This window comes from Pinus tabuliformis, chromosome J (assembly GCF_031772625.1).
Source record: "Pinus tabuliformis cultivar Carrire ecotype Pingquan chromosome J, CPIR1, whole genome shotgun sequence".
NCBI classification, from domain to species: domain Eukaryota; kingdom Viridiplantae; phylum Streptophyta; class Pinopsida; order Pinales; family Pinaceae; genus Pinus; species Pinus tabuliformis.
In genome coordinates this window covers 1,481,687,962-1,481,711,057 of record NC_142295.1, presented here as the reverse complement: position 1 = coordinate 1,481,711,057, position 23,096 = coordinate 1,481,687,962, and the positions used below count along the sequence as shown (strand labels likewise).

Sequence of the window (23,096 nt, the reverse complement as noted above, 5' to 3'; positions counted from 1 at the left end):
TATCATAGCAGCCTTACAAATTTGTTTAACCAGTCTAGCTTAAATGATCGGTAAGCCAAATGGAGAACATTTTTAAGTGAGTTTGATTTCAAAATGAAACATCTTAAAGGGATGGAAAACACATTGAGTGGGAAAGTACATTGTACTTATGAGGTCCAAATCAGTCAAGTATGCTCAAACATCCCTGAAATCATAAAGGAAGCCTCCCTCAAGGATCCAGAATACATTTTTCTTTGGCAGCAAGCAAAGGAAGCTCAGTTGAAAAGGGAAATATCAGATTTTAAAATAAATTTAGACAAAATCCTTACCTTCAAAAACAGAATATATGTTCCTAACCAAAACTCTCTTAAACAATTGATACTGGATGAGTTTCATAGGAAACCATGTGCTAGCCACCTAGGGTACCAAAAGTTGTTTTCAGCCATCAAGAAAGGGTATTTTTGGCCCGGGTTAAGGAAGGATGCCACTAAGTACTTGTCCAAATGTTTGGAATGTCAGTTGGTGAAGGCGGAACATCAACATCCTGTTGGTTTGTTGCAACCATTGCCCATCCCGGAATGGAAATGGGAGACCATATCTCTAGACTTCATCACCAATTTACCTCACACCAAGAAGCAACATGACTCAATTATGGTGGTGGTGGACAAATTGAGAAAAACCGCTCACTTTATACCTGTGAAATCCACTTACAAAACTGTGGAAATGGCAAACACGTTTATGAAGGAAATTTTTCATGTGCACGGAATACCTAGGGTGGTAATTTCTGATAGGAATGTAAAATTTGCATCCAAATTCTAGAAAGCCCTCTTTTTAGGATTGGGTACCCAGATCCAATTTAGTACAAATTACTATCCTCAAACGGACGGACAAACCGAACGAGTAAATCAAGTACTGGAGGACATGTTACGCATGTTTGTGATGCAATAACCATATAAGTGGGAAGACTATCTCCACCTAGTGGAATTTGTGTATAATAATGGGCATCATGAATCACTAGGCATGAGCCCCTTTGAGGTGTTGTATGGGAGAAGGTGCAAGGTGCCCATAAATTGGAATAGTCCAGTTAGTAAGCTAGCCTTGGGTCCTGACATGCTGGCAGAAATGGAGGAGATGGTTAAGAAGGTTCGACAAAATCTAAGGGTTGCCCAAGATAGGCAGGAAATGTACGCAGATAAAAAGAAGACATACAAATAATTTCATTTAGGAGATCACGTATATCTAACGGTAAAGCCCTAGAAAAGTTCCTTATAATGGAGGGGTTGTGCTAAGTTAGCACCCCGGTACTATGGAACCTTTCAAGTCTTGGAACGGATTAGATTGATAGCTTATATGCTTTCATTACTGAGCCATATTCAGGTCCACAATGTTTTGCATGTTTCCTTGCTAAAAAAATATGTGTACAACCCTCAGCATATAATTAGCTAGGGAAATATTCAGGTAATCAGTTAAGGACAATACATAAATTTTGGATAAACTATTCTTAGGGAGTTATGACTATGAATTGTGTATGTTCAGGTTGAATCGAAGGAGAGTTTCTGGCAGAACCTCTTCATATTCTTGATTGAAGAGAAACCACCTTGCGGAAGCGAGCCATCATCGAGGTTAAGGTGTAGTGGAAGCACTTTGGCCCAGATGAGGCCACTTGGGAAGAGGAGGATTTTATGCGGAAAGCATATCCAGTGTTATTTTCTTAAATTGTGAAGAACATCAGGGACGGTGTTCCTCATATGGGGGCAGAGATGCAACACCCCAGGCTACATAAAAAATTATTGTAGTTACTAAGTTTTATTTTTATGTTTTAATGCATTAAATTTCTTACTTTATGTTGTTAAAATGATAATGATTGAGGCTAGAAGGCCAGGATACATTTTGTTACCTAATTAATAGATAATTAGGAGTTCATATATGCTAACAAAAATAAAAGCTATTTGTACTAGTTGAAAGAAACAGTTACCAAGCAATAGTTACCCATCTACCCTAAGAAGGGAGATATAGATGGGGAAAGAGTCTAGAGAGGATATCCTAGAGGAGGGTGAAATAAACCAGTGGGAAAACACTTGAAGATAGTATGAAAAGTACAGGAATTGAGGCTGTAGAGTGAGTCCTGAGGACTAAGGTATCCAACTGTAGCTGGATCTATTCTAACTGTGAAGAAAAGAAAATGCTTGGGGGAGAGTCTGGATGTTATTTCTAGGCTCGTGGCTAGGAGGAGAGACTTTCCAAATTGAATTGGAGTTACATGTTTACAAGTATTAAACATATAAGTAACATGGATTTTATTTAGGAAATGATGTGGGATTATGAAAATTTCTCGTTTAAGTGATAGAAAAAACTAAGGAGAGAAATTCCTTGAAAGTACATTAGAATAGAAAAATAGAATTGAATTTGCAACCAAAGGTGCGGACAATAAATGTTACAAGTAATGGATGAAAGATAATAAATGTACAGGCAATGCACAAAAGAGTATTTCTCTCTATAAACTATAAAAGTAATCCTTACGATAAATTGTAGAAATAATCTTTACGGTAAACTGCCAAAAATAATCTGTATGATAGCAGGTCTGGGAATCCCGAACACATAGAATAAGAAGGAAAACTAAGTCTAACCTGTAAAAATGACTATCTGTTTACCAAGTTGTTACATTAAAAAGGAAACTGAAATAAACCACTATAGTACATTACAGAGAAGATAGTAATGAATTAAACCATACATTCATTCTTTTAGCATGAAGAACTGATTATGTATATTGACTGTAACGATAAGCATGTTCCCCACAGCAAAACAGGCTCAACGACCTGAATTTGTCCAACAAATAAATAACCCCAAAACCCTCGAGATCATAATCCTATCGGGAAATATGCATTACAGAGAATCTTTGTTCAACATTGTCTTTCAAAGAAAAATAGACAAGTAAACTCATAACCGAAACTAATATCAACAGTTCAAAACCCTTGCTAATGTTAAGCACAAAAATTAACATTTGTACACAGACATCTAAATGAAAAAGAAGCTCGGCAAGTTTCGAAATAAAGCCTCTGCCAACAAATAGTTCTTCCGCGATGCATTTATCATATAACAATCTAACAATTATGAACTAGAGGTGAGTTTCCCAACTTGTAAATAACCATAGAGAATATAAGTTCTTAAAACCACAAAGACATTGTCTTAACCATGCAAGGAGCTTGACGGCTATAGTGGAATACCTGTAAACATATGCCATCAAACACAAAATCCATTAGGAGGGAAACATGGTAACTAAACAATCAAAATGATGTCAAGAGGGCTTCGACATTAACTAAGACTGGAGGATTCCAATAGATGGCGGCCTGCCTTCATAACAACAAAGATTATCAATTAGCCAAGTTTTTTGTGAAGAAGAACTGTAAAAAGAAACCCATGGAAGTTATGAGCCTAAATAAACTATATGCTTACCTTCCAAAAACCAACGTCAATTCTGGCTACCTCCCATGGAACTAGAAAACCATTGAGCCACCCCTAAATGGTGAAATCCATGCATTAAACAATGAACCAGATGAAAGATTGAAGCAAAAACTAAGCTCAAGTTGCGTAGGAAACTAGAATAGTGCAAGGGCAAGCATTTTTGGGTACCTTCTAGGGAAAGGTGGATAGGTATCACCATAGCACACAACAAAAGTGGTCATGAGCTGACTTGAAACCTTAAGGCCAACCTCGTCACAGAGCGGTAGAGACCTGTTAGGCCCCTATACTACTAGTGTAACCCCTTATTGTTTTTAGTACAGCCCACTTATTATATTGATGTGCCGATGTAGTGCCCAGATTGTTACTATTGTGCCCCATAGAAGCCTACTATTGCTATTATTGTGCCCTTACATTATTATTGTTATGTCGGCTCTGATTATGTTATGACCCCTTAGAATCCTATATATAGAAAGGAGGTCTCTTCATTTGTATCATCGAAGAATTGTTCATTTATGTAATGTAAAGGAGGTTGCCCCCTTGAAGAGGCTGAATTTTAAGGCGTTGATCTATCTTATCTATCTTTTGTTGAGCTGGTTTCATAACATTTGGTATCAAAGCTTTGGATTCTAGGGTTTCGCTGCTCCAAACAGGTCATCGTGGCATTTTCGCTATAACTTTCTTTCTGCGACGTTTCAGAAGTTGCAAGAAAAAACCCATTTGAGAAGAAATCGCGCTGAACCTTGGATCTGAATTTCAGAGCTTTTTGCACTATATTTGTGGAGATATGGTCTGAGGAAGTTGGTATTTTTGCAGACTCCTGAATTACATTACAAACAGGTGACCTGGGTAAAATCGTCATAACTTTGTCTCTGGGGATCGGATTGGAATTTCATAAGAAGTTAGAGAAAGATAACAGACTGTAGTTTCTTGTATGCATTTTTCAGATCCAAAGGTTGAAATAGTGACACGTGGCACTTCATACAAATTCGCTCTTCTAGAAAGGTCTATAATCAGGTCATCTTGGGAGATTGTGCATAACTCTTTCTTGGAGAATCCAATTTGGATTAGACTAGTGGCATTGGAAATAGGACACAAAGGTATACTACAGATTGCAATTTCAGAACTTAAAGATCCAAAAGTATAGAGTTACAGTCGTTTCAAGATCAAGCTCCTAAAATCAAGAAAAACCAAGATGAGGAAGCTTGATTGCAAGGATCCAGTAAATTGGATACTTCAGATGGAGCAATATTTTGATCTACATGGTGTACCACTATTAAAAAAGGTATGTATTGCATCTTCATATTTAGAACCAAATCAATTTTTATGGTATGAAGGGCTTTTTTCTCGTAAACAACTTGTTACGTGGTCAGTTTTCATGGAGGAAATGATAGTACATTATGAGGATACGAAGAGCAACACCTTATTTAGAGTAGCACCACAACAATTGGAAAGAGTAAAAGGGCTTTGTGACATAGTGGAAAGCAAAATTATGGAAACCAGGAAGCATACCCCTCACAACTATAAAGATGGAAGTGTTGTTTCTCTTAGCCTTCCACAACCTACAAGGGTTATACGACAACAATTGGAAGAAAAAAGAGAAAAAGGGCTTTGTTACAATTGTGATAGCAAATGCACTCAAGGTAATAAGTGTGCTGAGAAGAAATTATTTTACATAGAATATTAAGAGGAGGAAGAAAATGATCAAGAAACATCAAAAGAAGAAGATATATGCCAAGACCCCACTGCAGAGAAAGAATAAATGAATCAGACCATATCTTGTAAAGCATTGGCAAGAATTACCACTCCTCAAACTCTCAAGATAGAAGGACATATCAAGAAGAAAAAGGTGCAAGAAGTGAAACATCACATCGAGAAAGAAGAAATGAATCCAACCATATCTTGTAATTCATTAGTCGAAATTACCACTCCTCAAACTATCAAGATAGAAGTACATATCAAGAAGAAAAATGTTCAAGAAGTGAAAGATCACATCGAGCATCAAGCAATGAATCCGACCATATCTTGTAAAGGATTAGAAGAAATTACCACTCCTCAAACTCTAGAGATAGAAGGACATATCAAGAAGAAAAAGTTTCAAGCAGTGAAAGATCACATCAAGCATCAACAACAAGTTCTCCAACATTTAAAGGATAATGCCAGTTCGGTACAAAATCAAACGAAACAACAGGTAGATCAACATCGTAGTGAAAAGTGTTTTGATGTAGGTGATTGGGTATTTTTACTGCTACATCTCAAGCAAGCTATTTATGAGAAGGAAATGTTGGCAATACTACATGCACTTAAAGAATGGCGACCTAACCGAATGGGAAGACTCTTCAAGGATGAGGATGTGGAAGCATTGTTTTGTGCTATTTCTATTATCCAAATAGATTGGATAAACGAAGCAAGGGATGAATGGAAGAAGGACGAAGAAGTATGGCCACTTATTCAAAAGCTGCAAAAGATCCCAATTCAAACAATATTGCTAGAAATTGAAGAGGAAGGAAAAATCATATTAGAACCTAGAGAAGTCACTGAAACAAGAATCCAATAGCTACGAAATCGATCAATTTCAGAGTATCTCATCAAGTGGAAGAACGTACCCGCTGAAGATTCCACATTGGAGGACAAGAATTTTATACAGAAGCATCAAGAACTACTCAAGAGTTAAGGACAATGCTTTCTGAAGGAGAGGGGCATGTTAGGCACCTATATTACTAGCGTAACCCCTTATTGTTATTAGTACAACCCACTTATTATATTGATGTACCCATGTAGTGCCCAGATTGTTACTATTGTGCCCCATAGAAGCCCACTATTGTTATTATTGTGCCCTTACATTATTATTGTTATGTCGGCTCTGATTATGTTATGACCCCTTAGACTCCTATATATAGAAAGGAGGTATTTTCATTTGTATCATCGAAGAATTTTTCATTTATATAATGTAAAGGAGGTTTCCCCCTCGAAGAGGCTGAATTCTAAGGCGTTGATCTATATTATCTATCTTTTCTTGAGCTGGTTTCATAACAAGACCTCAAACAACCAACATCAAATGACTCCACAGCTGGCTGGACGCAGTGAGGTGGTTAGTTGGTAAAACCCTAAACCCTCCCCATCATTAGATCGCCCACTAGAGATCAACGGGTGAGGACTAGGCCAGCTGTCGCAGGCAGGCTAAACTCTCTGTCGGATGCATGCAGTAGAACAGACCATGGTTATTCCACGTGTATCGGTGTACCAAAGGAATTTAAATGGAAGTCTGGTTATGGCCCTAACACCCCCAATGGATCCTTGTGAAAAATTAATGGGAGACAGATCAAACCTTATACATTGTGTAACATAAATTAAAACGACCAAATCAGAGTAATGCTGCCATTAAGGTCCACACCCGCCACTGTTATGTGTGATAAATAATAATCTTAGTTTTACTATTTCATTTAATTCACATATTCTGTATAGGTTTATGGTGTTACAATAATAAACTTATAATATTTCTTTCTTTTTTTTTACTGATGTACTCTCTTTCATACACACATATTTGATATTGAAATATTTTATCAATATTTATATTGAAATATTCTATTTATGTTAAACATTTATAAAAATAATTTTATTATCAATATTTTTCAATTTTTCAAATTGCATGTATCAACATCATATTAAATATATAAATAATTACACATGAATATGATAAAAGTTCTTATTTTATTTGGAATTGCAGTCACTAATTTTTTTTTTAACAATAAACTACTAATATATATTTTTGCATTAAAATTTATTTACAAAATTTTAAAAATTTAAGATAATAAAATTTCATTATTAAAATACTCATATTTTTATTTCCAAATTATATATATAAGAGAGAGCATGGAGTGCATCTTGGAATGTTACAGTTCATGGAGTATGCATAATACTAATAGTTTTGTAAATTAAATATAAGAACAATCATGTGTGCTCTAAACTTAATTTAATATAGATATAAAAATATTGGATGCTTTTTTGAAATGTTATATGAGGTTACATAATTTTTATTATTGCAATTTTGTATTTTGATTTTCTTTTATTTATAAGTAACTTTAGTTTTTCTTATATGAATTAGATAACTAAAATCAAACTTAATATGAAATTTTATTTATGATAAATTGTTATATTCATTAAATAATAAAATAATAGTTATATTTATATTGTTTGTACTGTAAATATATAAATATTCAAGATGATAAGAAATGGATAGTAATAATAAAAATAGAATAATAATTATATTTGTAATGATTGTATTGTAAATACATAAATATTTAATATTATAAAAAATGAATAGCAATAAGCATTTGTTATTGTAATAATAATTGTATTTTGAGTAAAAAACAAAAGTAAAGAATTAATATTTCATTAATTTTTATATATAATTGATGATATTTAATGATATATATTAAATTAAAAATAAAATTATTATTGTAATGTTTGTTATTTATAATTTTTCACACTTTACAATATTTTACAATTTCCACTCACTTTTTTTCATTTATGATTTCTCACTCTTTACAATTTTTACAATGTGCATTAACTTATTAATAAATAGTAATCAATAACAACTTTTTTATACTTGATCGCCTCAGGATCAGATCGCCCCAGGATCGGTTTGGAGTTAGCTTGCGTATTTGTTCATCTACTGCAAGCTGAGGATCGTCCAGCACCAGATCGTATTCCAGAGCCTCTGCACGCTGCAAATGGAAGCTGTTAGGCTTTGACCTCCCAGCTTTCTCAATGGAGGGGTTGGGCTCCCCTCAGTCCCCGCCTCCCCCACCAAGATTGCCAGCTGAGGCCTTCTCTCAGCTCCTGGCTGGCCTCCCGCAGAAGAAGACCTCAGAGGCGGCGAAGTTTGTCAAAAGATTAGATGAAATCCTAGTGATTTCCCTTCCCCCTGAAACCCCAATTCAAGTCGCATTGTCGTTAGCAGATCGGGCTCTTATCGGTCAGTTTACAGGTTTATGACCATCTCCAAAGTCCACCGAGAACTGGGTTAACAGAAATTGGGCTCCGCTTATTAAAGAAAATGTCACCTCATATTTTTTGGGAAGGGGGTTCTTCCTGTTTGAATTCACAGCTAAAGAAGACAAGGAGCTGATCTTCCAAAATGGCCCCTTTTTCATGGGTCCTCAGGGACTGTATCTAAACAACTGGACCCCAGACTTTGATCTGACAGTCGATGTACCCAAAGCAGTACCGATTTGGGTCAGACTCCCAAACCTTCCGGTTCACTGCTGGAACTGGGATTCATTGAGGCATATTGGCAACGCCCTAGGAAAATTCATAGACCGAGCCAACAACAAAGATCAATATGACTGCGCCAGGATTTGCGTAGAGGTGGATCTGGAGGAAGGGTTACCGGAGGCCATTACCCTAAAGGTAGGAAGCTGGTCGCATCTACAGAAATTGGATTATGAAGAGCTGCCTTTCAAATGTCGGAAATGCCATGTCTATGGGCATTTCGCCAGAGATTGCCCTTCCATCAGCGAGACGGCGCAAGGGAAGGAGGACGGATGGAATCAAGTCAAGAGATCCAAAGCTCATCCAAAAGCTCAGAAACAGGGAGGCCCTTCTGGCAAAGCGAACCAGCAGAATTCTTCTCATCAGAACCCAACAAAGACTGCGTCAGAAAACAAGTTCGATCCTCTGAGTTCGCAAACAGAGGGCGCCAAGGAGATCGAGATCCAAAAAGAATCAGAATTGGTCCAGGAGACTGAAGGTCAAATCATAGCTCCTCCAGAAAAATGTAACCCCACTCCCTCCTCCAAAGATCTCAACGGAAAGAATCTAGTAGGGGAGGAAGAAGAATCTGAAACAGAAGAGTCAGAAGAGGAAGGGGAAATAGGTAAGTCTCAAACCTCAGTAAGAAGATCCACCAGAGGACGGAAAATGGACAAAGAAAAAAGGGAACAGGAAACCTATAGAGAAAAACTTCAGGGCAGTCAACCAACATTGGAAAAATTGTTGGCACCAAAGGCGAAGATGTTAAAAAGTCAGATCCAAGGCTCCAAGGGAGCCCATCAGAAACACAAATAATGAAGATTATCTCCTGGAACTGCAGAGGTATGGGGAGCAAAACTAAGGAAGAAGCAATCGGAAATTTAATCAGAACGGAAACCCCAGACATCCTTTTAGTCGAGGAGACAAAGCTGGAAGACACTGTCTTCATCCAAGCAAGTAAGAAAATTTGGTATAAAAGTGAAGCAAGATAAATCTTTGCTCGAGGTGCCTCAGGAGGAATTGCCACTATATGGAATATGAGTAAATCTGCAGCCACATTCGAGGTCAGAAATACGCACTGGTTACTTCTGAAAATGCGGAACCTAGCCACTAAGGAAACTTTTTGTCTTTTTATCGTTTACTCTCCAACAATTGCTGGGGACAAAAAAACGCTTTGGGACTCCATAAGACATCAAGCTGATTTGGTAAACTTGGAGAACATCATAATAGCTGGAGATCTAAACCTCACTCTTCATTCTTCTGAAAAACGGGGAGGCAGCATAGTGCATGACCTAGCAAGGGAATGGGCGAAGGACATCTTGCAGGAGTGGGACATGCTGGATATCAAACCGTCCTCCGATAAGTACTCTTGGTCTAATAAAAGATTAAGCCCGGGCCATATAGTGGCCAGGCTAGATAGATTCTTTATTCAAAGTTCTTTTTTGCTGTTAGGACTAGAACCTCGAATGCTCATCCTTCCTAATAGCATCTCGGACCACAAGCCCATTAAACTAGAGCTTCTAGCCCATTTGGATCTGGGGCCTATCCCTTTCCGCTTCAGCCCACTTTGGATCAAGGAGCCAGATTTTATGCAAATAGTCAAGGACAGTTGGAACCAGGCGGTCAGAGGCTCGCCTTTCTATATATGGGAAGAAAAGCTCAGAAGACTAAAAGGGGATCTCAAGAGATGGGCAAAACTGTATAATCCGACCACAGAAAGAAAATCCTTGAAAATCTTGTTGGATTCCCATCAAAAGAGCATGGAGAAGGACATTATTACTGAGGAGGTGATTGAACAGGAATCTCATTTGCAGCAATGCTACCACAGGGCCTGCCTAGCTGAAGAAGAATTCTAGAGGTTGAAATCCCGCAATCTATGTCTCAAAGTTGGGGATAGGAATACCGCCTTTTTCCATAAACAAACACTGGTAAGAAAATGCCATAACTCCATTTCTGAGATCAAAGTTGACAATGTCACTCATAAAGATTTTGATTATATAAAGAAAACAACGTTCATACACTTTCAAAGCTTGTATACCGAGGACAAGGATCTAAACCAAAACTCAGACCTTCTAGATGTTGTTCCCTCTTTAATAAATCAGCAAACAAAGAAATCTCTTGAGGCCAAAATCACCAAAGAAGAAGTGGAAAAAGCCATATTTGATATGGATCTGGACAAGGCCCCGGGGCCGGATGGATTCACAGCTAGATTTCTTCAAGCTTGCTGGCTGATTATAGAAAAGGACTTGCTCAGAATGGTGCAAAAATCTCAGAACATTCAGAAGATAGGAGGCAGCACCAACTCTGCATTCTTAGCCCTTATCCACAAGGAATAAGGCACCAACACCTTCAGCAGATTCCGCCTAATCTCTCTTTGCAACATTGGGTATAAAATAATTACCAGAATCATAGCAAATCGATTGAAGCCCATTCTCCCTGAATTAATTCCTGAGAATCAAGGAGGCTTCATCCAAGGAAGGCAGATCATGGACAACTACCTGCTCGTCCAAGAGGCAATCCACTCAAGTCTTCGGTGAAAAGAGAAAGGTATGGCTATCAAACTCGACTTAGCCAATGCATTTGATAGAGTAAATCATAGTTTTATGTTAAATGTTATGAATAAATTCGGGTTTGGAGAAAAGTTCATCAAATGGATCCGGGCATGCATCTCGGAACCATGGATCGCCCCTCTTGTGAACGGAAGAGCCACGGAGTTCTTTAAAGCTTCGAGAGGATTAAGGCAGGGGTGCCCCCTATCCCCGCTGCTATTTGTCATCCAGGCTTCCGTCCTTAGTTTCCTGCTAAACAAAATCATGCAAGATCATGAAATCAACGGATTGTGCATCGCAAGAGGGGCTAAAAATATAAACCATGCACTATTCGCAGACGACACTCTCATCCTAGGGCCTGCCACGCTCCCCTCCACATCAAAATTCAAAGGGGTTTTAGATGAACTCAGCAAAGCTATAGGCTGCACTATAAATAAGAGCAAATGTCATATTTACAGTTGGAACATTACTCCAAGGGCGCTGTCTGATATCTCTAGATGCTTGGGCTTTGCAGCTTCTTCTTCCTGGACATCGTTCAATTACTTGGGTCTTCCTGTGCACCTCAAAAATCTTTCCTGTAAGGACTGGCTTCCCCAACTGGAAAAACTCAAATCAAAAATCCAAGCTTGGGGCTACAATTGGTTAAACATCGCTGGGAAAACAACATTAATCAAATCAGTGCTTCACAGTCTCCCTCTTTTCCAGTTCACTGCCCTCCTCGCTCCTGTAACCATCATTAGAAAAATGGAAGAATACATCAGGAGATTCTTCTGGCAGGGAGGAAAAAACAATGCGAAAAAAATTACTTTAATCAGCTGGGAGATCATCACTAGGCTGCTCTATGAAGGGGGCTTAAATTTCAAAAAGCTCAGCCAATAGAACGTAGCACTGGTAGCTAAAATACTCTGGAAAATTACTGCTCCAAATCCGGGATGGGCACAAACAGCAATTTGGAAGAAATATTATAGGGGACCGCGCACCAGGCGTTTAGAAAATGCCAGACAAATGCCAAATTCGTCCTTTATGAAGCTCCATGCTAAAGCCGCTCATCTGATTACAGATCACGTGTTCTGGATACCTGGCAGTGGCAAAAAAATCAAGATCTGGAGCGATCGTATAATGAACCAGCAACCGATCGAAACCAGAGTCAACTTGAACGAGCTGCGTCGTTGGATGGACAACAACTCTTTGCGCACGCTCTGGGATATTTCCAAATGGCACGATGGCTCCTGGGCAGGCTGGATCCACTTCAACGGTCCGGCGTAGCTGGGGAAGGAATGGGACTCTCTCCTTAACTGTCTCCATGGAATTGCGCCCATCAGCAAAATATCTAGAGACCGAAAGGGATGGGGCATGAGCCTTAAAGGCTACACAGTCGATCAAGGATATATCAAGCTCAGTGAGATCCCCTACGCAGCTCCGGACCTTGCTCCATGGCGAGGCGTTTGGAGTTCTCCATCTCTGCCGAAGATTTACATCTTTGCTTGGCAGTTATGTCATACCAAAATACTTACATTTGACATTCTGCAGAAAAAAGGAATGAAGGGACCCTCCATCTGCCAGCGATGCAGAGAAAGCAAGGAGACAGTGGCCCATCTGTTCCTCGAGTGTCCATTCTCTAAGCGTCTATGGTCCGCCCTCAGCCCTCAGCCAAATCTTAAGCTCCCCAGCACCACAGCAGACCTCTTCGCTACCTGGGCTCATAAGTATCCAGGTCCCGCCCCCAAAAACGAGGTCATTAGAACTGCGTGGGCAATTCTACCCAAGATCACAAGCTGGCAGATATGGCTTGAGCGTAACAGAGGGATTTTCAGGGACACAAAGCACAATCACAGGATTCTGGAAAATAAAATCAAAAGTCAAATCAAGGAATGCCTGGGGGATACTAGAGATGATACTAATTTGAGTCAGCAAGACATGGCTTGGGCACTGTCTCTCGGCCTTCAAATCAGGCCAGCAGAAAAAAAGATCCCTATTATTAAATACTGGCAACTAAGGAAATCTGAAAGTGATATGCAAAGCTGGACCAAAATGCAAGAGAATCACTCCCTCTTTTTTGATGGGGCAGCAAAGAGTAACCCGAGCAAAGCAGGAGCAGGAGGAATCGTGCTAACTCCAACAGGAGAAAAAGTCCAGTCCTTTGCCTGGGGGCTTGGCTATGCCTCCAGCATTCAAGCGGAGGCTTTAGCTCTGTTCCAAGGTCTCCAATGTCTAAAAGATTTAAACATTAAAGAAGCCAACATTATTGGAGATTCCCAGATCATCATCAACTCCATGATTTCCAACTCTCCAGTCAAGGATCCCAAGTTAGCAAGAATGATAATCCGATTTAAAGGATTGGAAAGGCACTTTCAGAAGCTAAGATATTATCATGTGCTGTGAATGCATAACAAAGCGGCAGACAGCGAAGCTAATAAAGCAGTCCTCCTCCCTATCAGAACTAAGTTGAAGGACGGAAAAGAGACTTGGGAACCAATCCCATAATCTGATCTTCGCCATGCTTTATTGCTGGTTATTAAATCAATTTGTCTGCACCTTCAAGTGGGGGAAAATTTCAGATTTGGAATTCTTGGTCTCTTCAACAACTAGGAAATCGGCAAGCTTTAATTGTACTCTCTATCTCTACGGAAAGCAGCAACAAAACATGGAGCTTTCAATTGTAACAGCTATTTCGGCATTCACGCCAAGAGAAATATAATCAACCCATAACCGTTTATGTTAAAAGAAAAAAAATAACAACTTTTTTATACCACATAAATTGAATATATATGACAGAAACTAAGATATTATCATGTGCTGTGAATGCATAACAAAGCGGCGGACAACGAAGCTAATAAAGCAGTCCTCCTCCCTATCGGAACTAAGTTGAAGGACGGAAAAGAGACTTGGGAACCAATCCCATAATCTGATCTTCGCCATGCTTTATTGCTGGTTATTAAATCAATTTGTTTGCACCTTCAAGTGGGGGAAAATTTCAGATTTGGAATTCTTGGTCTCTTCAACAACTAGGAAATCGGCAAGCTTTAATTGTACTCTCTATCTCTACGGAAAGCAGCATTCACCCCAAGAGAAATATAATCAACCCATAACCGTTTCTGTTAAAAAAAAAAATAACAACTTTTTTATACCACATAAATTGAATATATATGATTTGAATATATATAATTTATCATACAAAATTTAAGATTGTGTAATAAAATGATTATTAATCAATAAAAATAATAATTAACACATTAATTTCCATTTTATTCTTTAAATAAAAAGTATGTAATATTTTATTTTAAATATAAATACAACAAACTAACCATTAAATCATTAAATTATTGTATAATATATATTATTTACCATCTAAAACAACAAAATATCATTCACCCCATCACAATGGTTTGTAAATCCTGTCATAACGTTGCGTGCGGACTATCATCTCCTATAATTTATGGGGACTTGCACCACACATGTTTTGCCCAATTGGTTCTGAAATGGGAGCTCCTTTTTAATTTAAGAATTAAATTTTCCTTATCTGTTAAAATTCCTTGTTAGACTTAAAAAATTAATATGCCAAATTGGCACTCAAATAGAGGAACTTTTTCTAATCCAGTTGATTTATTTCCTAATATAAATAGCGAACACAATTAAATTGGCCCTAAAATAGATGGAACTCTTTTCTAGTCTAATGGAATTCTTCTTTTTCAGTCTAATGGATTTCTTTCCTAATATAGATAGTAAAGACCATTAAAATAGTCCTCAATTTGTGGAAATTGAAATTCCTTTTTAAATTTAAAAAGATATTTTGCCAAATTTGTCTCGGATGTGGAGACTTTTCCTTTTTAATCCAGTGATTTTCTTTCTTTCCTAATGCAGAAAGTGAATACAATAAATTAGTCCTGTAAAATCCTTTTTAGGCTCTAAAAAATTAGTGGAATGTGGATTTCCACTGTAGTTTTTGGGATTATCGATCAAAACGAAACATTGGAGAATCTAACATGTGAGTGGTGTTCCTGATTGGATTGAGACGTTGGAGACTCTAAATAAGAATTACTTTAGTTAGTGGGTTGCTTTAGCGGTTGGATCACAACTTATCAAATTCATCAACTCGCTTATTTTTATTCCTGGTGATTGCCACCAGCTGGAGCTGCTCACAATATGAAGTTGCAGCAAGAGAAAACATAAAATGGGGTTAAATTGGTTCAAATGACGTGTCAATAAAATTTGTTCGATAATTTGATTCTTATAACCATTAAAAACATAAGCAGGGTGGGACCATAAATTCAGAATTTGTTATGGCTTTGATAAGGCAATGGAACTGGAGTATAGATGTCAAATTCATATGAGTTAAGAGAGAGAGAACTGGAGTATAGATGTCAAATACTTATTTCATATGAGTTAAGAGAGATTTAATTTCTTCAGGTGCAAAATTTTTTATAACTTTACATTATGTTTTTAATTTTTAGATTTTTAATTTTTTTTATTTTGATTCATATGAGCAAAATTTCAACTTTGATGACAGATGGTTACACATCATATGAGGCGTAGAATGAGCCTCTCCACTCAATAAAAAATTTGATGTCAAAACTACCTCAAGATTAAGACTTTGGTATTAAAATTACTTTGAATCAATATCAGGACTTTGATGTTAAAATTACTTTGGTTTTGATAAAATATAGGAAATTTCAATACAAGTAAATGATAAACCAATTACGTAGATGAAGTTGTAAAAACACTTTCCTTTATTACCATTATCAAACTTTATTATTATTATATTTTTTTTTATAAAACATTAAATTATTCTAAAGGCATAATATAAAATAAACAATGGAATATTAAATTTTTCTAAACTATAAATATTTTTTTAAATAATTATATTATTTCTTTAATTTATTATTGCTCATCACATTGATAAAATTGAAATTATCTTATATTTTATGTGGCTTCAATAATTATAATTACTTATTTTCATTTTTAAAAAATAATATTAACTAAAAAAATATATATATTTTTTTTCATTAAGACTACGCTATTCTATTATGTACATAAATAGGAAAACAGTTACAGTCATGAGTTCAAGTTGCCAGAGGCCGAGGATGGCACTCTGGACTGACAGTGAGCAAAAAAACCACCCATGCAGGGTATCCTCCACCACTTCACCCACGCAGGGGCAACAACACTGAGACTAAACACCCACACAGGGGCTTCAACACTGAGACTGAACACCCACGCAGGGGCACTATTACTGAGACAGATTACCCACGCAGGGGCTTTAAACCATTGAGGCATAGTGAAAGCAAAATTGGTCAACCCACGCAGGGGCATAGACAGACATAGAACTATATAATTCTTGAACCAAACAAGGGCACCCAAAACATACATTAAGCCATTGTAGCGAGAGTAGCAATTCGAAGAAAAACCTGAGCATTGTCTGAGGGGGAGAGCCTGATCGAGCGGACGACTATTCGTCCGGCTCTTCTTCATAGATCCAGCACATACCTTCCGGGGGAGGGCCCCAATCGACCTTGGCCTTACCTGAAGAAGACGCTGGTTGAGTCGATGGTGGGACGATGTCCGGCTCCGGGCGTCCCTCTGACTGTCCCTCCGCCTCCCTGGAGCTTTCAGCCTGATGAACTTGTGTGCGGGGTTGCTCCCAATCTTCTCTTTCGGTTCCTCCAAAAATAGGACCGAGACATGAGCGTTAATATTAGAGTCGCCCTGGGTGCTACAGAAGGAGAATACCGTTGTTCCAAACGCAGGTAGCGGGGCAGAGCCTGAATCAGGAGTACTAGAATCCATAAACTGGCTCGACTGGATGGGATGAGCCTCAGCGACTTGGTGGCATAGACACCGGCAGCAGCGTGAGGGTGGGTTTGCGACTGAGGGGTGTGAAGTTCCGCCTCTACCAGAGCCTCAACGGCTGATGAGACGCTGTCGAGGCTTGACCATGTTTTCCTTGAAAGCGGGCAAGCGTAGCAAAGCTGGGGAAGAGGAAATGGAGGGTGTGAAACCACCGTCACCCGCCTTTGCAGCCCTGAAACCTCCTTCAATTGCCGAGGGGACCTCTTGAACCTGGGCTCGGAGAGCCGACGACCAAAATCCCAATTCCAAAATCCGAACTCGACCCGATGCAAAACATTCCAAGCTCCTGCCATTTTTATGCTCCTCGGCTCTTTCTCGATTCTCGTATGCCATAACTGCACCCTGAGATTGTAATTGAAGCCCGGACAAGGCAATAAATTGTCGTCCCTTCGCATATCAGCACTCACGCTTGCAATCCAGGGCGGCGGATCGCAGTTAATGCTTATTTCTTGCTTGGGGCCGCCCATGGTAACCAGGTGGCGTTCCATTCTCTGCGGTCGTGTCACCCGCATCCAGGGAACTAAAAAAATATTAATATATACGTTTTATATTTATTTAATAGATAAATTAAAATATTTTTTTATTAATTATTAATAAATAATTTATATGTTTTTATTTTTTTATTGATAATAATAAAATAATAATAATCCCGAAATTTATATAAATGTACATATTTTATTCTCTTGTGTTTGAATACAAGTAGTTTATATATTTTCACATAATATAATCCTAATAAATTCATATAGTTGTAAATATCTTTTTTTCTTACTAATTCTATTTTTTTGGTATACAGTTTTTTTTACTTGAATGTGTGACATATTTTTGTACTTGAAAGCGTGACCTATAAAGGAGAAACTCATAACCGTTAGATCTTTTCAAACTATATAACAATTAAAAAAAAATAGAAAAGGACATCTATGATAAGATATAAACCATTTTAAAAAGAATTATTTGTGAAAAAGAACTATTTTTTATGAAACAATGATAGACAAAAATAACTTTTCATAATCTCTTAATAATATTAACTTATATGTTTTTCAAAATCACTTATTAAACTCATTAGTCATAATTGTTTGTCCATTTTTAAAAGTACTTGACACATTTCATTATGATAATTACTTTTCAAAATATTTTAATAATTTTGATTTTTAATTAGCATATGTATTATAATATAATTAAATTTTTAAAATAAATTTTTAAAATAAATTATATAAATAAATTTATATATTTCTATTTAATATTATCTTTAAATGAGGAAAAATATATTACATTAAACATTTTTTACAATCTTCTCATCATTACAACTTATAAAACACTATAACTTTAATATCATCTATTAAATGACCAGAAATAAAAAATAAAATATTTATATGTCTGCACACTTGTTCATACATGATTACAAAGAAAATTATATACACATATATGCAATTAATAATTTCACGAGTTAAGATTGGGAACCTTAACCATGGACGAAACAGAAAAATGAAACAAAGTAGAAAAATGAGGAACCTGAAGGAGGACTGAACAGGAAGGGAAGGAACCTGATCAAAAATAGAGAAACAAAATTTACTAATGGCAGAAATATTCAACAAAAACCTCTCAGAAAATTCCCAGCAAGGAACCAGCCCAAAAGTTTCATATTCTGAAAATATTCAGTTAGAAGGAGTTAATAAATATGTTAATGACTAGCAGTCAAAACTGCTGTTGCAATGTTGAGGATGCAAAGAACCCCACTATTACAAAAATTTTCTGCATAAGGAAAGGATGGAACAACTATCAAATATGTAAGAAGCATCCATGGTTAGAGAGGTGGCGAAGAGCATGCCCAGAATTAATGTTGCTTTGGATGATCATCAAGCAGAATACCAGTCCACCATGATCGAATGTGAAGGTATGATTGCTAAGCAACCTGTCTCTATTTTGTTTGATCCCATTGCTAGCTTAAGTTATGTTAGTCCTATGGTGGTAGAAAATTGTCAACTGCAGAGTAGTAAGTTTCCAAAACCATGGTTAGTTCAATTAGCCACCAGGACAAAAATAAGGGTAATTGAAAAACAGAATGTCATCCTATAATAATTTCAGTACAACCCATTCACGTTGACCTTAATATACTCCCATTGGGTTCATACGACATTTTAGTATGGATGGATTGGCTGGAAAACTATTGGTCCCTAGTTGATTACAAGCAGAAAACTGTCAATTTTATCACTGAGTCAAGACAAACGAAGGAACTTCAAGGAATCAAGACAAATACCAAAATGCATCCTATCACTGCTAGTTAGCTAGGAAAATGTGTTAGGAATGTCTATCAGATATATGTTTTCCAGGTGGGTTACGAACTCGAAAAATAAAATGACCTCCTTGGAAAACATTCTTGTTATTCAGGAATTTGCTGGTGTATACCCTAAATCCATTCCTGGATTACCACCCAAGTGTGATATTGATTTCACCATTGAACTAATTCTGAGTGCAGCCCCTATATCCATGTCCCCTTATTGTATGAGCATTCCTGAGTTAACAGAACTCAAAATGCAGCTCTAGGAGCTTTTGGATAAAAAGTATATCCACCCCAGTGTGTCCCCTTTGGGATCCACCATACTGTTTGTACGGAATAAAAGTGGAACCTTGAGATTATGCATTGATTATCGCTAATTAAAAAAACTGAACATCAAAAATAGATATCCCTTGCCACGTATTGATGATCTATTTGATCAGGTGCAAGGAGCCAAAGTTTTCTCAAAAATTGATTTAAGGTCCAGTTACCACCAAATAAGGATAAAAGAGGACGACATTTGCAAGATTGAATTCTGAACTCTTTATGGTCATTACGAGTTCGTGGTGTTGCCATTTGGCCTCACAAACGCCCCAACTGCTTTTATGAGTTTGATGCACAATATTTTCCAGCCTTATCTTGATAAATTCGTATTGACTTTTATTGATGAAATTTTAATATACTCCAAGAATCAGGAGGAGCATGAAGAGAATATGAGGATAGTGTTGCAAACCCTGTGGGAAAATGAGTTATATGATAAATATAGCAAGTGTGACCTTTTCAAAGGTCAGATTCAGTACTCGGGTCATGTTATATGAGCAGATGGAATAGCAGTGGACCGAAAGAGATCAAAACCATTATGGAATTGACTGTTCCAAAGAATGTTGTTGATATAAGGTTTTTCCAGGGTTTGGTTGGGTACTACCATCGGTTCATCGAAGGATTTTCAAAAATCACTTGCCCAATGACCTCTTTACAGAAAAAGGGATGCACTTTTTAATGGAGAGTCAAATGTCGGCAAAGCTTTGAAAGACTAAAACACCTACTTACCACTGCACCCATGTTAAGGTAGCATATCTGAAAAATTATTCCGTGGTTTGCACAGATACTAGTAAAGAAGGTGTGGGTGAGTGTTGACACAAGAGTGAAAAATTATTGCTTACGAATCAAGGAAATTGGATTATGAGTAGCGTTATTCTGCTTATGACCTTGAATTAACAGTCGTAGTGCATTCACTTAAAATGTGGCGACACTACTTGTTCGGGAAGAAATTTATGCTATTAACATATCATAGCAGCCTTACAAATTTGTTTAACCAGTCTAGCTTAAATGCTCGGCAGGCCAGATGGATAGCAATTTTAAGTGAGTTTGATTTCAAAATGAAACATCTTAAAGGGAAGGAAAATCGAGTGGTCCATGCATTCAGTAGGAAAGTACACTGTATTTATGAGGTCCAAATCAGTCAAATGTTTTCAAACATCCCTGAACTCATAAAGGAAGCCTCCCTTAAGGATCCAGAGTACACTTTTCTTTAGTAGCAAGGAAAGGAAGCTCAGTTGAAAGGGGAAATATCATATTTTGAAATTAATTCAGACAAAATATTTAACTTCAAAAACAGAATATATGTTCCTAACCAAAACTCTGTTAAATAATTGATAGTGGACGAGTTTCATAGGAAACCATGTGCTTGCCACCCAGGGTACCAAAAGCTATTTTTAGCCATCAAGAAAGGGTATTTTTGGCCTGGGTTAAGGAAGGATGTCACTAAGTACTTGTCCAAATGTTTGGAATCACAGTTGGTGAAGGCGGAACATCAACATCCTGCTGGTTTGTTGCAACCATTGCCCATCCCAGAATGCAAATGGGAGACCATATCTCTAGATTTCATCATCGGATTACCTCACACCAAGAAGCAACATGACTCAATTATGGTGGTGGTGGAAAAATTGAGAAAAACCGCTCACTTTATACCTGTGAAATTCACATACAAAACTGTGGAAATGGCAGACACGTTTATGAAGGAACTTTTTCATGTGCACGGAATACCTAGGGTGGTAATTTCTGATAGGAATGTAAAATTTGCATCCAAATTCTAGAAAACCCTCTTTTTAGGATTGGGTACCTAGATCCAATTTAGTACAAATTACCATCCTCAAATGGATGGACAAACCGAACGAGTAAATCAAGTACTGGAGGACATGTTACGCATGTTTTTGATGCAACAACCACATACGTAAGAAGACTATCTCCACCTACTGGAATTTTTGTATAATAATGGGCATCATGAATCACTAGGCATGAGCCCCTTTGAGGTGTTGTATGGGAGAAGGTGCAAGGTGCCCATAAATTGGAATAGTCTAGTTAGTAAGCTAGCCTTGGGTCCTGACATGCTGGAAGAAATGGAGGAGATGGTTAGGAAGGTTCGACAAAATCTAAGGGTTGCCCAAGATAGGCAGGAGATGTACGTAGATAAAAAGAAGACATACAAATAATTTCATCTAGGAGATCATGTATATCTAAGAGTAAAGCCCTAGAAAAGTTCCTTACAATGGAGGGGTTGTGCTAAGTTAGCACCCCGGTACTATGGAACCTTTCAAGTCTTGGAACGGATTGGACTGATAACTTATAAGCTTTCATTACCAAGCCACATTCAGGTCCACAATGTTTTGCATGTTTCCTTGCTAAAAAAATATGTGTACAATCCTCAACATATAATTAGCTAGGAAAATATTCAGGTAATTAGTTAAGGACAATACATAACTTTTGGATAAACTATTCTTAGGAAGTTATGACTATGAATTGTGTATGTTCAGGTTGAACCGAAGGAGATTTTCTGGCAGAACCTCTTCATATTCTCGATCGAAGAGAAACCACCTTACGGAAGCGAGCCATCACCGAGGTTAAAGTGTAGTGGAAGCACTTTGGCCCAGATGAGGCCACTTGGGAAGAGGAGGATTTTATGCAGAAAGCATATCCGGTGTGATTTTCTTAAATTGTGAAGAACACCAAGGACGGTGTTCCTCATATGGGGGCAGAGATGTAACACCCCAGGCTACATAAAAAATTATGATAGTTACTAAGTTTTACTTTTATGTTTTAATGCATTAAATTTCTTACTTTATGTTGTTAAAATGATAATGATTGAGGCTAGAAGGCCAGGATACATTTTGTTACCTAATTAATATATAATTAGGAGTTCATATATGCTAACAAAAATAAAAACTATTTGTACTAGTTGAAAGAAACAGTTACCAAGAAATAGTTACCCATCTACCCTAAGAAGGGAGATATAGATGGGGAAAGAGTCCAAAGAGGATATCCTAGAGGAGGGTGAAATAAACCAGTGAGAAAACACTTGAAGATAGTATGAAAAGTACAGGAATAGAGGCTGTAGAGTTAGTCATGAGGACTAAGGTATCCAACTGTAGCTGGATCTATTCTAACTGTGAAGAAAAGAAAGTGCTCGAGGGAGAGTTTGGACGTTATTTCTAGGCTCGTGGCTAGGAGGAGAGACTTTCCAAATTGAATTAGAGTTACATGTTTACAAGTATTAAACAGATAATTAACACGGATTTTATTTAGGAAATGATGAGGTATTATGAAAATTTCTCGTTTAAGTGATAGAAAAAACTAAGGAGAGAAATTCCTTGAAAGTACATTAGAATAGAAAAGTAGAATTGAATTTGCAACCAAAGGAGCACACAATAAATGTTACAAGTAATGGATGAAAGATAATA

General features: G+C 37.4%; 1 protein-coding gene across 1 annotated transcript; it reads left to right on the top strand.

Moving 5' to 3' along the window:
• Nucleotides 1-8,208: 8,208 nt before the first annotated feature.
• LOC149232984 (uncharacterized) lies at nt 8,209-10,547 on the top strand. The gene is made up of 4 exons (XM_089382067.1): nt 8,209-8,428; nt 8,549-9,316; nt 9,535-9,648; nt 9,745-10,547. The coding sequence occupies exons 1-4, from the start codon at nt 8,209-8,211 to the stop codon at nt 10,545-10,547; spliced, it is 1,905 nt and encodes a 634-aa protein (XP_089238193.1).
• The last annotated feature ends 12,549 nt before the right edge of the window (nt 10,548-23,096 follow it).